Source organism: Salvelinus sp. IW2-2015, linkage group LG31 (genome assembly GCF_002910315.2).
Source record: "Salvelinus sp. IW2-2015 linkage group LG31, ASM291031v2, whole genome shotgun sequence".
Lineage (NCBI taxonomy): Eukaryota > Metazoa > Chordata > Actinopteri > Salmoniformes > Salmonidae > Salvelinus > Salvelinus sp. IW2-2015.
In genome coordinates this window covers 25,690,644-25,706,811 of record NC_036870.1, presented here as the reverse complement: position 1 = coordinate 25,706,811, position 16,168 = coordinate 25,690,644, and the positions used below count along the sequence as shown (strand labels likewise).

At 45.5% G+C, this 16,168-nt stretch overlaps 1 protein-coding gene across 1 annotated transcript; it reads left to right on the top strand.

The window, feature by feature from the left end:
* Positions 1–6,883: 6,883 nt before the first annotated feature.
* sgo1 (shugoshin 1) lies at positions 6,884–15,177 on the top strand. Its single transcript, XM_023976563.2, has 11 exons — positions 6,884–6,975; positions 7,145–7,301; positions 7,512–7,717; positions 7,839–7,891; positions 8,057–8,127; positions 8,321–9,226; positions 9,468–9,773; positions 9,867–10,004; positions 11,943–12,128; positions 14,068–14,251; positions 14,575–15,177. Exons 2-11 carry the CDS (start codon positions 7,157–7,159, stop codon positions 14,708–14,710), a joined length of 2,331 nt encoding a protein of 776 aa, XP_023832331.1. The 5' UTR covers positions 6,884–6,975; positions 7,145–7,156; the 3' UTR covers positions 14,711–15,177.
* The last annotated feature ends 991 nt before the right edge of the window (positions 15,178–16,168 follow it).

Sequence of the window (16,168 nt, the reverse complement as noted above, 5' to 3'; positions counted from 1 at the left end):
AACAATTCCAACAACTACTACCTACTACATCACACAAGTGTAAGGGATAAAGAATATGTACATAAAGATATATGAATGAGTGGTGGTACAGAACGCGCATAGGCAAGATGCAGTGTAGATGGTATAGAGTACGGTATTTACATATGAGATGAGTACTGTAAGGTATGTAAACATAAAGTGGCATAGTTTAAAGTGGCTAGTGGTACATGTGTATTACATAAAGATGGCAAGATGCAGTAGATGATATAGAGTACAAGTATATACATATGAGATGGGTAATGTAGGTATGTAAACATTATATTAAGTGGCATTGTTCAAGTGGCTAGTGGTACATTTTTACATAATTTCCCTCAATTCCCATTTTTAAAGTGGCTGGAGTTGAGTCAGTATGTTGGCAGCGGCCGCTAATGTTAGTGGTGGCTGTTTAACAGTCTGATGGCCTTGAGATAGAGCTGTTTTTCAGTCTCTCGGTCCCTGCTTTGATGCACCTGTACTGACCTCGCCTTCTGTTTGGATGATAGCGGGTGAACAGGCAGTGGCTTGGGTGGTTGTTGTCCTTTGATTGATCTTTATGGCCTTCCTGTGACATCGGGGTGGTGTAGGTTGTCCTGGAGGGCAGGTAGTTTGCCCCCGGTGGTGCGTTCTGCAGACCTCACTACCCTCTGGAGAGCCTTACGGTTGTGGGCGGAAGCAGTTGCCGTACCAGGCAGGTGATACAGCCCGACCAGGATGCTCTCGATTGTGCATCTGTGAGAAGGTTAAGTGAGTGCATATTTGGTGACAAGCCGGAATTGTCTTCAGCCTCCTGAGGTTGAAGAGGCGCTGCTGCGCTTCTTCACGACGCTGTCTGTGTGGGTGGACCAATTGCATTTTGTCCGTGATGTGTACACCGAGGAACTTAACTTAAAACTTTCCACCTTCTCCACTACTGACCCGTCACTATTGTATGGATAGGGGGGGTGCTCCCTCTTGCTGATTTTCCTGAAGTCCACAATCATCTCCTTTTGTTTTGTTGACGTTGAGTGTTGAGGTTATTTTCCTGACACCACACTCCAGAAGGGCCGCATCACCTCCTCCCTGTAGAGCGTCTCTCGTCGTTGTGTTGGTATTAATTCAAATGCCTACCACTTGTAGTGTCATCCGCAAACTTTGATGATTGAGTTGGAGGCGTGCATGGCCACGCAGTCAGTGGGTGTAGAACAGGGGTACAGGAGAGGGCTCAGAACGACCTCTGTGGGGCCCCAGTGTTGGAATCAGCGGGGATGGAGATGTTGTTACCTACCCCACTCCCACCTGGGGCGGACCGCCCAGGAAGTCCAGACCCAGTTGCACAGGGCGGGTGAGGAAGACTCGAGGCGAGGATCCCAGGGGGTCTCGAGCTTGATGACGAAGTTGGAGAAGGTACTTATGGTGTTAAATGCTGAGCTGTAATCGATGAACAGCATTCTCACATGGGTATTCCTCTTGTCCAGATGGGTTAGGGCAGTGTGCAGTGTGATTTGTTGATGTAGCACTGATATGATGTCACAATGGTGCTGTAAAGTTGGTGTAGCACTGATATGATGTCACAATGGTGTTGTAAGGTTGGTGTAGCACTAATATGATGTCACAATGGTGTTGTAAGGTTGGTGTAGCCATGGCATGCATATATAATGTAACAATGATGATGGTGTTTTGTCACAATGCTGCTAGAAAAAGGGTCTAGCCATGTATGATATGACAATTATTTCAAAATGTTGATACTGTAGCTCTGAGATTAGGTTACAGAGCCTCTTTTTATAATGTTAGATTGTTAGTGTTGCTCTATTATGATATCGGTAAAGCAATGCTTTTGTGATGCAGTGATGTCAGATTGAACATTGTTCTTCTGTATAAAGGAGCAACAGAAAGGCGTCTGTCTCAAATGGCCTCCATTAAACAAACCCTAATCCCAGATTTTCTGGGTTGTTTCTCTTTAAGTGTTTGCTTTGGGGCTGAATGCTCTCCCTGTGTTATGATTTAACTATCAGAAATGTTGTGCTTGGCTCTCCATATTTTCCACATTAAATGTTGTGTTACGTTTTTTGCACTTGGGAGGGAGAGCAGTGATTACAGCTAATGAATTTCATCTGGTGGGAGGGAGAGCTCCAAACTGGCCTGATCACTGGCTAGACTTTTCTGAGATGGACCTGTCTGGTGTTATGACTTGTCTTCATTGGTGTTGTCTTCTACTAAACAGTGATGGAMGGAGGGAGGGATGGATGGATGGATCGACTGATTGATTGTTTCCACTCTCTGATGTGTGAAACACCATGTCAGAACTCGCTCACGTCAGTCAGTCAACCAGTCAGTCAGTCAGTCAGTCAACCAGTCAGTCAGTCAACCAGTCATCAGTCAGTCAGTCATTCAGGCAGGGCAAATCAATCAGCTTGTTTACTCCTCTCCTCTGTTTTTATGATAATCAACATCTCCAGTCAACTGTCATTATAATAATCAGGAATGGCATTGCGGAGAAGACTGATAGCAGTTAACACAGCTGCCTACCCAGACCCGGACCCATGTGACAGTGAATGTGGTCTCCCGCTGTGACAGAGAATGTGGTCTCCCGCTGTGACAGTGAACGTGGCTCCGCTGTGACAGTGAAGTGGTCTCCCGCTGTGACAGAGAATGTGGTCTCCGCTGTGAAGTGAACGTGGCCTCCGCTGGTGACAGTGACGTGGTCTCCCGCTGTGACGTGAACGTGGCCTCCGCTGTGACAGTGAATGTAGGCTGTGTCTCCCGCTGTGACAGTGAACGTGGCTCCCGCTGTGACAGTGAACGTTGGCCTCCCGCTGTGCCGTGAATGTGGTCCTCCGCTGTGCAGTGAATGTGGCCTCCCGCTGTGACAGTGATGTGGACTCCCGCTGTGACAGTGAACGTGCTCCGCTGTGACGTGAATGGTCTCCCCGTGTGACAGTGACGTGGCCTCCCGCTGTGACAGTGAATGTGGTCTCCCGCTGGTGACAGTGAATGTGGTCTCCGCTGTGACAAGTGAATGTTGCCTCCCGCTGTGGCCAGTGAATTGGATCCCGGTGACAGTGAATGTGGCCTCCCGCTGTGACAGTGAATGTGGTTCCCCGCTGTGACAGTGAATGTGGTCTCCCGTGACAGTGAATGTTCTCCCGCTGTGACAGTGAATGTTGCCTCCCGCTGTGACAGTGAATGTGCTCCGCCTGTGACGTGAATGTGGACTTCCCGCTGTGACAGTGAATGTGGTCTCCCGCTGTGACAGTTGAATGTGGCCTCCCGCTGTGACAGTGAATGTGGTCTCGCGCTGTGACAGTGAATGTGGTCTCCGCTGTGACTTGAACGTGGCCTCCCGCTGTGACAGTGATTGTGGACTCCCGCTGTGACAGTGACTGTGGCTCTCCCGCTTGTGACAGTGAATGTGGCCCTCCAGCCGCTGTGACCGTGAATGTGGTCTCCCCTGTGACAGTGAATGTGGCCTACCAGTGAAGTGAATGTGGTCTCCCGCTGTGACAGTGAATGTGGTCTCCCGCTGTGACAGTGAATGTTGCTCCCGCTGTGACAGTGAAGTGTGGCACTCCGCTGTGACAGTGAATGTGGTCTCCCGCTGTGACAGAGATGTGGTCTCCCGCTGTGACAGAGATGAATGGGACTCCGCTGTGACAGTGAATGTGGTCTCCCGTGTGACAGTGAATGTGGCTGCTCCCGCTGTGACAGTGAATTGGCTCCGCGCTGTGAGCAGTGAAGTGGGTCTCCCGCCTGTGACCAGTGAATGTGGTTCCGCTGTGACAGTGAACTGTGGTCCCCGCTGTGAAGAGATGCACAATGAAGTGGTCTCCGCTGTGACAGTGAATGTGGTTCCCGCTGTGACAGTGAATGGTGGTCTCCCGCTGTGACAGAGAATGTGGTCTCCCGCTGTGACAGAGGATGTGGTCTCCCGCTGTACAGTGAATGTGGTCTCCGCTGTGACAGTGAACGTGGCCTCCCGCTGTGACAGTGAATGTGGCTCCCGCTGTGACAGAGAATGTGAGTCTCCCGCTGTGACAGAGAATGTGAGTTCCGCTGTGACAGGAATGTGTTCCCGCTGTGACGTGAATGTGGCTCCCGCTGTGACAGAATGTGTCTCTCCGCTGTGACAGTGATGATGTGCTCTCCCCGCTGTGACAGTGAATGTGGTCTCGCCGCTGTGACAGTGAATGTGGTCTCCCGCGATGTGACAGTGAATGTGGTCCCGCTGTGGACAGGAAGTGGTCCCCGCTGTGACAGTGAATGTGGTCTCCCTTGAAGTAAGTGGTCTCCGTGTGACAGTGATGTGGTCTCCGCGTGACAGTGAATGGTGGTCTCCCGCTGTGACAGTGAATGTGGACGTCCTCGCGTGACAGTGAATGTGGTCTCCCGCGTGCTGCACAGTGAATGTAGGTCTCCCGCATGTGGACAGTGAATGTGGTCTCCGCTGTGACAGTGAATGTGGTCTCTCGCTGTGACAGTGAATGTGGTCTCCCGCTGTGACAGTGAATGTAGTCTCCCGCTGTGACAGTGAATGTAGTCTCCCGCTGTGACAGTGAATGTGGCAACCATATCATTTTCATGGCCTTTCCGGAAAATTACAGCAATGTCTCCTCTGCAATGAGATGATGTCTAATGGAATGGGTACCGTTGGTTGTGTTGTGAGTTTGTTGTGGTTAAGGTGGTTAAGCAATGTCATGAAGATAATGTATGATCTGTGAAGAGACACAATGTTGTGAAAGTAGTTACAGTACGTGGAGTCCCTGTTGCCCAATGTGGTGAACATTCATATCCATGCACATTCGATGTACACAGAGCATTGCCTTCTCTCCCTTGCACCACAATATACCCTAAGTGAGCAGCATTATCATTGAAAATCTGTGAGGCAGACATTCGACTTGTGGCCTAGAACGTGCATCTCTGGATGCTACACAGCTTTGTGAGCGCTGACTGAGGTCATTGTGAAACTGGCAGGGAAGTGTATCTCCCTTACAACACCTTTATTCCCAAGCCACCCTAGCATTGAACCACTCTCTTGTCAGTCCTTTCAATGTCTTTGACATTTAKTTGGACCTGATTGATGCCAAGCTCCTCCTGACTCACCATAGGTGGGTCTGTTTAGGTTTCCTGCTACCATGCAGAAAAAAAAGTGTTTCTCTGTGTGTCAAGATACAATTGCTCCATTTGACTCATTCAGAGGAAAGTAAATGAGATCACGACTTGGTATTTCATTGAAAGTATTATTTCTGGAAGGTTTATTGAGCAGAACACGAGCAGTAAGGAATTACTATTTACGGCACTGGGAGCAGAGAGAACGGAACAACGGAACAGGGGAGCAGAGAGAGCTGGAGAGTGGGAGGGGGAGAGGGAGAGGGAGAGAGGGATGGAGAGAGGGAAACAGAGCGATGAGAGAGGGAAAGGGGAGAGAGATGGGAGGAACATGGGGACAAAGAGAGAGAGAGATTAGACCCAACCAAATCATGAGAAAACAAAAAGATAATTACTTGACTAACAAAAAAACTGAGCAAACTTGAATGCTATTTGMCCCTAAACAGAGAGTACACAGTGGCATAATACCTGACCACTGTGACTGACCCAAACTTAAGGAAAGATTTGACTATGTACAGAGTCAGTGAGCATAGCCTTGCTATTGAGAAAGGCCGCCGTAGGCAGACCTGGCTCTCAAGAGAAGACAGGCTATGTACACACTGCCCACAAAATGAGGTGGAAACTTCCTAACCTCCTGGCAAATGTATGACCATATTAGAGACACATCTTTCCCTCAGATTACACAGATCCACACAGAATTCCAAAACAAACCCAATTTTGATAAACTCCCATATCTACTGGGTGAAATACCACAGATGTGTGACCTGTTGCCACAAGAAAAGGGCAACCAGTGAAGAACAAACACCATTGTTTATTTTCCCTCTTGTACTTTCACTATTTGCACATTATTACAACACTGTATATAGATATAATATGACATTTGAAATGTCTTTATTCTTTTGGAACTTCTGCGAGTGAAACGTTTGCTGTTAATTTGTATCGTTTATTTCACTTTTGTTTATTATCTACTTCACTTGCTTTGGCAATGTTACCATATTTTTCCCATGCCAATAAAGCCCTTAAATTTAAAATTGAGAGAGAGAGAGAGAGAGAGAGAGAGAGAGAGAGAGAGAGAGAGAGAGAGAGAGAGAGAGAGAGAGAGAGAGAGAGAGAGAGAGGAGTGAGAGTGAGTAGGGGGAATTTGTATTTGTCAAAGATTTACATGGTCAAATTTAAGTTTATGGTCCGTCCACATGGCCTGCTTGTGGTTCTTGGTCCACTAATTCTGGTGGGCTGGAATAAGTCAGAATATTCAACCAAAAACTTGATGAATATCAAATAAGTAAATAAGTAAATAACTTAATTACATATTATTTATTGATGGATTTATACTGAGAAACATAACAATCAATTTCATCCAGCCCCTGTCAACTCATTACCTTTCACTATTCAAACTCACTTATCATTATTATTCCAACAGGCAATTACCAATGTCGACTTTTAAATAATCATTGCAGTGCTCTGAAATGATCTGTCAAAACAGTATTATACTGTAATTGGGCCATTGTATCTTTTTCTGTCCTTGGTAAATATTTTCCATCAGTTATTTTTATTTTTCCTTCTTCCTGTATACAAACGCATGCATTCAGGCACACACACCCACAAATATACTGTACAGAAATTGAAAGAGTATAGAGAGGGAGAGCGAGAGAGAAACATGGCTTTGGTGTCACCTAGTGGAAAAGTAAAGTTTTGCATTTCAGATGATAGGAAATGACGCGTCCCAGTTCCCACCAATCAGCACTCTCAGCGCAGAATTCGAAAGTCAACCAGTAGAGAACGGATTTTGGCTAGTTATTTGACCACGTTATGAAAATTCCTTGTGAAATATACTGATTTTAATTACATTTCACTGTACTGTTTATAACTGAGGAGGTAAGTCAACATTTAAAACGTCGGTATATGTGATATTACGCAGTTAATTCCATGTATTAGCAATGGAGACGCTGCTAGCGGAGTTGATAGCGTAACAGATCAACAAAAACATTCAACCCTGAGGACGGGTTCTAACGTAGACATGTCAAACTCTCTTGTCTTCTGCCAGTTACGTACAACCATGGTGAGGGAACGGGGCCAGAAGAAGTCTTTCCAGCAAAGCCTGAATGACATCAAGGAAAAGATGATTGAGAAGAGGAACAAACGCCTGGCAAGCGCCTCTGCAGCCAACAGGGGACGGTCCAAAAGGATCAACAGAACCAGTGGTAAGAGATTCACATAATATGCCAACCAGTATCATGTTGAAGATGGTAATGTAGACTTAAGCATCATGGTAGTTAACCTAAAATCTGGTCAATTGGACGTAGCTATACCTACTAGTTATCTAGCTAGCTACTATAGTAATTTCACAACTCATATGGTGGTTAACCTTTGAAGAGGAGTATATCTCAGCTAGCTCCCTCTTCTCTCTACAGCGGGCAACGTGAAGCCAATTATCCTGAAGAACGTGCAGATCAATAACAAAGCCCTGGCTCTGGCCCTGCAGGCGGAGAAGGAAAAGGTGAGGCAGGCCAACGGTATGATCCTACAGATGAAGAGGGAGCAGCAGGCCCTCTTCCTCCACCTCCTCATGCTCAAGAAGAGGCTCAAAGATCAGGAGGCGCAGGCCAGTAATGTACAGGTATGAAGCTGCCTGAATGACTGATTGGGTCAAATTGAGTAACTGCTATGGGTGCTTTTCATCACAGAAAGTTGTTCCCTTCCTGTGTGTGTGTGTGTGTGTGTGCGTGTGCGTGGCTTAGACTGGACCTGCACAGCTCCTTGCTGAACCACCAAAGCCAGTGGACACCTCCAGGTGAGCTATTCAAATATCATATCAACTGAATGCATCATATTTCTCACATTCAAAGAGCCAATGTTTAATGTCCAGTGTGCTTCATCCCATCTCCTGTCACCTTGTGAATGTCATCGATTCCTCCCTGAAATGTCAAACTTTTCCCTTTTTGTTCCTTTTGTGCAGGAGAATTCAAAGCCGAGCTGCTCTGGAAGATCCTGTGAAGGACGAAGCCCCACTCTCACCCATCAGCTCAGGTATATGAAATTACATTTACCAGACAACCCATTCTAACAGATTTGAACTGTTAGGGCTTTCACTCCAGAATTGTGACGTTACTTTGGATAATTAGACAGAAAATCACGACAACAATGTGCACGTCTGTTAGGATMTGTCACTTTTAATGAACCATCCATGTCGTTGACAAAGACATCCATTCTCCTGTCTCAGAGCCTCAGTTTCCTAAAGGGGCGGGACAAAGCGAAAGTGACGGGGAAGTGGCGTTGCCAAAGACAGTGGGTGTGAGACGTCGCCGGGTGGAAGGCAGAGGGAGGCGATTTGAGTGTGTGCGGAAAGGGCGCCGTTCCTCGTTCTATGAGCAGAACCACAGCGCCCCTCCAGAACCTCTCATACAGAAAGCGACTGAGGTCGTAGTGGAGAGCCTGGTTCTAAACGCCAGGAGAGGCCAGAACCACATACAGGAAGAGAAGATGGAGAGAGGCAATCCGATTGGCTCAGAGGAGTTCCAACACCACTTCACCCCAGAGCCACCGGCTAAACCAGCAAATCAACAGCAGCAACCCCGGAACAAACTGAAACAGGCCCATCCACCGCGGCCTAAACCCGAACTGGCTGCACGCAAGCAAGAGAGGGGCCTCAAACCGGACCGCCCCCCTCTGAAGAAACCCTGGGAGACCTCAAAACCCAGAGCCCGGTCCAAGAGCCGGGACCGCTCGGCCACACGGTCCAGAACCGGGGTGGCCTCCGCTGCACCTCTCAACACCTCCCTCAACACATCTCAGGGATTCAATGACACTTTTGATTTCGACTGCGAGGATGGGGTACACCTCACCCCCTTCAAGGGTAGCGGACCCAAGGATAACCCCCGAGACACACCCATACAGGAGGTGGGGAGGGGACAGAAACAGAACCCGAAGAGGACTCTGTTGTCATCTGAGTCTAGTTCATCTTCGTCTTCTGAGTCAGAAGACAGCCCCTACGTTCCTCAGAAACGGAAGAGACGGAGCCCCCCGGACCAGGCCAAGCCCGCCCTCGCTCGTAGAGCCAGAGGTCGACCCTCCAAAGCAGCTACAGACAAGGAGAACGGCCCCCCATCCAAACCAGAGTTGTTACATGGTGAGCATTTAACTGTTAACGTAGACAATTAGGATGACTGTCTTTGCAATTACTAACCAGGTACCTTGATGGTTGCTCTGAATCGTTGCTGTAAATCTTCAACTTGTGTCCAGGTAACATAAAATTATAGTAGGCAGAGATGTAGATATGAGGGCTTTTTCTATAGGTTTCCACATATTCTAATATAGAAGAGGATACGCTATTGTGTCTGTTAAAATAGTTGTTCATCTCCTGTGTCTAGTAACCAGAATGGAGGTCTGTCCCACCCCTGTGGTCCTTGACAAACAACTCAAGGAGGAACCAGAAAGGAGACAGAGCCAGAGCTCGATTTGGATACAGCCGTTGTCTGTGGTTGCCATGGATGTTGCCTTGGAGGCCAGCTTGTCTGAGTCCGAGGATAGTCCCTACGTTCCTCAAAGCCATGGCGTACGAAAGACACAGGGCCACCCAGAGCAGGCCAAGCCCACCCCCGCTCGCAGGGGACGGCCCTTTAAAGCAGCCAGAGACAAGGAGAACGTCCCCACTCCTAAACGACAGTTGTCACGTGGTGAGCAATGAACAACGTACAGATTATACGTGCTGTTATAAAAAAGGATAGGTGATGTGTTGTATCTGCTGCTTATCACCTGTGTSTATCCAGTCACCAGAGTAGAGGCCAGTCCCACAGCTGGGCCCGCTGAGGTCCCTGAGACAGAACTACAACTCCCAGAAACCCCTGGGAGTATCTTTGTTGACAGTCCTGGTCCAATGGCAGAGCAGGGTCTTGAGGGCCACCCAGGTAAGTGGACATGCTTGAAATGGTAGATAGTCTATTGCCATGACTGAGGCGTCGTCACAAATGGCACCTTATTCCCTATGTAGTGCACTATATACAGTTTAAGTCGGAAGTTTACATACACTTAGGTTGGAGTCATTAAAACTCATTTTTCAACCACTCCACAAATATCTTGTTAACAAACTATAGTTTTGGCAAGTCGGTTAGGACATCTACTTTGTGCATGACACAAGTCATTTTTCCAACAATTGTTTACGGACAGATTATTTCACTTATAATTCACTGTATCACAATTCCAGTGGGTCAGAAGTTTACATACACTAAATTGACTGCCTTTAAACAGCTTGGAAAATTCTAGAAAATGATGTCATGGCTTTAGAAGCTTCTGACAGGCTAATTGAATTCATTTGGGTCAATCGGAGGTGTACCTGTGGGTGTATTTCAAGGCCTACCTTCAAACTCAGTGCCTCTTTGCTTGACATCATGGGGAAATCAGCCAAGACCTCAGAAAAAAAATGTAGACCTCCACAAGTCTGGTTCATCCTTGGGAGCAATTTCCAAACGCCTGAAGGTGCCACGTTCATCTGTACAAACAATAGYACGCAAGTATAAACACCATGGGACCACACAGCCATCATTCCGCTCGGGAAGGAGACACGTTCCATCTCCTCGAGATGAACGTACTTTGGTGCGAAAAGTGCAAATCAATCCCAGAACAACAGTAAAGTACCTTGTGAATATGCTGGAGGAAACAGATCAAAAGTATCTATAWCCACAGTAAAACGAGTCCTATATCGACATAATCTGAAAGGACGCTCAGCAAGGAAGAAGCCAAAACCGCCATAAAAAAGCCAGACTACGGTTTGCAACTGCACATGGGGACAAAGATTGTACTTTTTGGAGAAATGTCCTCTGGTCTGATGAAATGAAAATACAACTGTTTGGCCATAATGACCATTGTTATGTTTGGAGGAAAAAGGGGGAAGCTTGCAAGCCGAAGAACACCATCCCAACCGTGAAGCAGGGGGGTGGCAGCATCATGTTGTGAGGGTGCTTTGCTGCAGGAGGGACTGGTGCACTTCACAAAATAGATGGCATCATGAGGCAGGACAATTATGTGGATATATTGAAGCAACATCTCAAGACATCAGTCAGGAAGTTAAAGCTTGGTCGCAAATGGGTCTTCCAAATGGACAATGACCCAAGCATACTTCCAAAGTTGTGGCAAAATGGCTTAAGGACAACAAAGTCAATGTATTGGAGTGGCCATCACAAAGCCCTGACCTCAATCCCATAGAATATTTMWGGGCAGAACTGAAAAAGCGTGTGCGAGCAAGGAGGCCTACAAGCCTGACTCAGTTACACCAGCTCTGTCAGGAGGAATGGGCCAAAATTCACCCAACTTATTGTGGGAAGCTTGTGAAGGCTACCCGAAACGTTTGACCCATGTTAAACAATTTAAAGGCAATGCTACCAAATACTAATTGAGTTTATGTAAACTTCTGATCCACTGGGAATTTGGTAAAAGAAATAAAAGCTGAAATAAATTATTCTCTTTACTATTATTCCGACATTTCACATTCTTAAAATAATGTGGTGATTCTAATTGACCTAAGACGGAATTTTTACTAGTATTAAATGTCAGGAATTGTGAAAAACTGAGTTTAAATGTATTTGGCTAAGGTGTATGCAAACTTCCGACTTCAACATGTATATAGGGATTAGGGTGCCATTTGGGACATGTGAAAAGTTGTACATTACATTTAAGTCATTTAGCAGACGCTCTTATCCAGAGCGACTTACAAATTGGAAAGTTCATACATATTCATCCTGGTCCCCCCGTTGGAATTGAACCCACAACCCTGGCGTTGCAAGCGCCATGCTCTACCAACTGAGCCACACGGGACCACATTGTAAATGATGATGGTGGTTGTGTTCCAGAGCACCACAGACAAGATAAAGAGGAGGCTCTGCTTCCCGTCACTCCAGGAGTGGAGGAGGAGATGATGAGGATCGGCAATGTCCTGTCTGGTTTCAGGGACCCCCCCTGTGAGTCTCCTGGGATACCGACCAGCAGCACCCCCCAGAACCACGTCTCACACATCCCCAAAACATGCAAGAGGACAGGTACAGCCCGGTTAGCTGCTTAGGGCATGTTAATGAATGATGGATGCTAAATCGGTGTCCTCTCATTCTTTCACACTACACTTACAGTACCAGTTAAAAGTTTGGACACGTCTACTCATTCAAGGGTTTTTCTTTATTTTTAATGTTTTCAACATTTATTTATTTATTGTTTATTTTTATCTATTTTCTTTTTAGTTTATAATATATATATATTTTTAATCTTTATTAAACTAGGCAAGTCAGGTAATAACAAATTCTTATTTACAATGACAGCCTAGGAACAGTTGGTTAACTGCTTTGTTCAGGGGCAGAACGACAGATTTTTACCTAGGCTAGGCTACCTGCCGCACATTGTAGAATAATAGTGACGATATCAAAACTAAAAACATGGAATCATGTAGTATCCCAAAAAAGTGTTAATCAAATCAAGATTTATTTTATATTCTTCAAAGTAGCCACCCTTTGCCTTGATAACACCTTTGTACACTCTTGGCATTCTCTCAACCAGCTTCATGAGGAATGCGTTTCCAACAGTCTTAAATCAGTTCCCACATATGCTGAGCACTTGTTGGCTACTTTTCCTTCACTCTGCGCTCCAAACCATCTCAATTGGGTTGAGGTCGGGTGATCGTGGATGCCTGGTCATCTGATGCAGCATTCCATCACTCCCCTTGGTAAAATAGCTCTTACACAGAATGGAGGTGTGTTTTGGGTCATTGTTCTGTTGAAAAACAAATGATAATCTCACTAAGCGCAAACCAGATGGGATGGTGTATCGCTGCAGAATGCTGTGGTAGCCATGCTGGTTAAGTGTGCCTTGAATTCTAAATAAATCACTGACAGTGTCACCAGCAAAGCACCCCTACACCACACACCTCCTCCATGCTTCACGGTGGGAACTACACAGGTAGAGATCATCCGTTCACCTACTCTGCATCTCACAAAGACACGGCGGTTGGAACCAAAAATCTCACATTTTGAACTCATCAGACCAAAGGACAGATTTCCACCAGTCTAATGTCCATTGCTCGTTTTTCTTGGCCCAAGCAAGTCTCTTCTTCTTATTGGTGTCCTTTAGTAGTGGTTTCTTTGCAGCAATTCGACCATGAAGGCCTGATTCACGCAGTCTCCTCTGAACAGTTGATGTTGAGATGTGTCTGTTAGTTGAACTCTGTGAAGCATTTATTTGGGCTGCAATTACTGAGGCTGGTAACTTTAATGAACTTATCTTCTGCAGCAGATGTAACTCTGGGTCTTCCTTTGCTGTGGCGGTCCTCATGAGAGCCATTTTCACCATAGCGCTTAATGGTTTTTGCAACTGCACTTGAAGAAACATAAGACCTTCATGTCATAAACTAATGATGGACTGTCATTTCTCTTTGCTTATTTGAGCTGTTCTTGCCATAATATGGACTTGGTCTTTTACCAAATAGGGCTATCTTCTGTATACCACCCCTACCTTGTCACAACACAACTGTTGTGTCCACATATTAACTTTTAACAAGTCACACCTGTTAATTGAAATGCATTCCAGGTGACTACCTCATGAAGCTAGTTGAGAGAATGGCAAAATTGTGCAACGCTGTCATCAAGGCAAAGTGTGGCTACTTCTATAAAATATATTTTGATTTGGTGATTCCATATGTGTTATTTCATAGTTTTGATGTCTTCACTATTATTCTACAATGTAGAAAACCGTAAAAAAAAAAAAAAACATGGAATGAGTACGTGTGTCCAAACTTTTGACAGGTACTGTATATGTTAAACATGAGCAGTGTTCTTCTTCTCTGAACACTATTTGGCTGTATCTTAGTATCTCTTCTCTCATTCCTCCACCTCTGTCTGAACCACTGGTCCACTGCTGTCAATATCTACCTAAACTTTATACTTTTTTCCCAACGTTTCTTCACTGACAATTCACTTTGTCCTCTCACAACAGGTTGGCTTAGTGTCAGAACTGGGCGGGGCTTCAATCTGAGTGATGTGACCAATCTTACCCCTGCAGCTTATCGGAAGTTCTCTTTAAAGAGCTCCCGCCCTTCAGACCGATGTTCCACCCCTGTCCCCGGCCGCAAGAGGCGGTCCACGATGACAGTGGACTACAAAGAGCCATCGCTGCACGCGTGAGTATTAAAGTGAAAGGGGTATTCCAAGGGAATTTTTGAAATGTGTGGGTTTCTTTCTTGGTTTACTGCTCAAATGTTTTTTGAAAATGACAACACGTAACTCTTACAGAGCGTAACACTCTCCCATTAATTTCAATCAACAATGAGTGAAAGCAGCAGCAACTAACTTGCGCTGGCAAAAGCTACAGTACACAATGTTTAAACAGCTAAATAACCTATTGTTTCTGTAATGCCCCAGTGTTGCTCATGCCAGTCATTTTTGAAGAGAATCTCTATCTCTTTACCACCATCTCTTATCTCTCTTATTTCCTGTCCGCCAGGAAACTGAGACGTGGAGACAAGTTCACAGACACCAAGTTCCTCCTCTCTCCCATCTTCAAACAGAAACCCAGGAAGTCCATGAAGACTCGGCTGTCGTTGGAGAAATACAACGAGTCATTTGTGGGATGTCGCTGACATGTCTTCACATTGAACACACGTTTTACCCATTCAAGTTAGAGAGGATTTTTTGTTGTGAATACTTACGTCTGTGTCCCACATGTTAATTGTTTTTGTCCAATGAAAGGGAGGACAGCTTTAATTGTGTCGATTCTTTGTTGTTCACCGTATGCTGAATTTGGCCAAATCATCATGGGAATTGGTGACATTCAATCAAATCACCCAAAAATGTGTTCTCTATCTCGATGACTGTATGGATTGTTAGCCACCTGTAGAGGGCAACATTAGATCAATATTCTGTTTGAGAAGACCTCAACCACAACATGTACCTTCATCTATGGTTGTATTCGTTTCGCTGTTGTAAATACAGTGTATATTTAGCTTGCCCTTTCAAGATCTTTGAAWATGTATTCTCTACATGGCCCTGTTTTCATGTGTAACATGTTTTGATTTTATAATAATAAACTTTCAGTCCATAATCCCTATTCAGCTGAGTCCTTATTGTCCCGTACACACTCGGGTTATACAACACATTTGACTTAATGGTCGTGATACAACAGAGAGATTGTCTGCATGAAAATTCTGTCACACGTCACATCCATAGTGACAAGTGCGTTGTACATGAGTTCTACAAACGGAATGTGAACAGGTCTGTTGTAAGGATGTGGATTTCTACTTTCCAGAGTTCCTGTCGTATCATAGAATGGTGGGAGGAGCTAAATGACGGGCTTGTAATGGCTTGAATGGAATAGCTGTAATGGAGTCAAACGGGGTTTCCATGTGTTTGATACCTTTCCATACACGCCATTACAATGAGCCCATCCTCCTATAGCTCCTCCCACCATCCTCTGACCAAGTGACAAAAGTCTTTAAAAACTCAATGACTTTTGAAATTTGTACTACCTTTTGAAAGGCAAGGGTATAGAAAGGTCATCAGGCCAGTAGGGGGGGATGGCACCGCATTTGTATCACTGTTGCGTGATAGAGAGGTAAAGGTCATTTGCAATTGAGCCGACATACGCAGGATGAATGCAAGGAACATTGCCTTTACATTTCAATCTTCATACGTCATACGGATTGAATAGAACCCTTATTGTCATGAATGCATACATTTTACYTATGGGTGGCCCCTGGAATCAAACCAACAAACCTGACACTAGAAGTGCCATGCTGTTCAATCATTTAGAATGTCAGTAGATTTGAAGTGTGATTCGTTAAAGTATGTTGGCTAAGGTTGGATAACAAAAGCTGCACTGGGATTTGAACTGGCAACCATGTGTTTAACACCCTCCATTCACCTCCAACCAACACCCTTTGCAAAAAAATGGACTCCACCCACTGACCTGTCACTAAGCTCTTCCCAGCTCCAGAGGTGGTCAGGAAGATCTGATCACAATCAGTTATTTTACTCATCTACACCGGTCTAAACGTGTGGGCTCAATTAGAATATGGAAACGACAGGAGCATGTTAGTGCC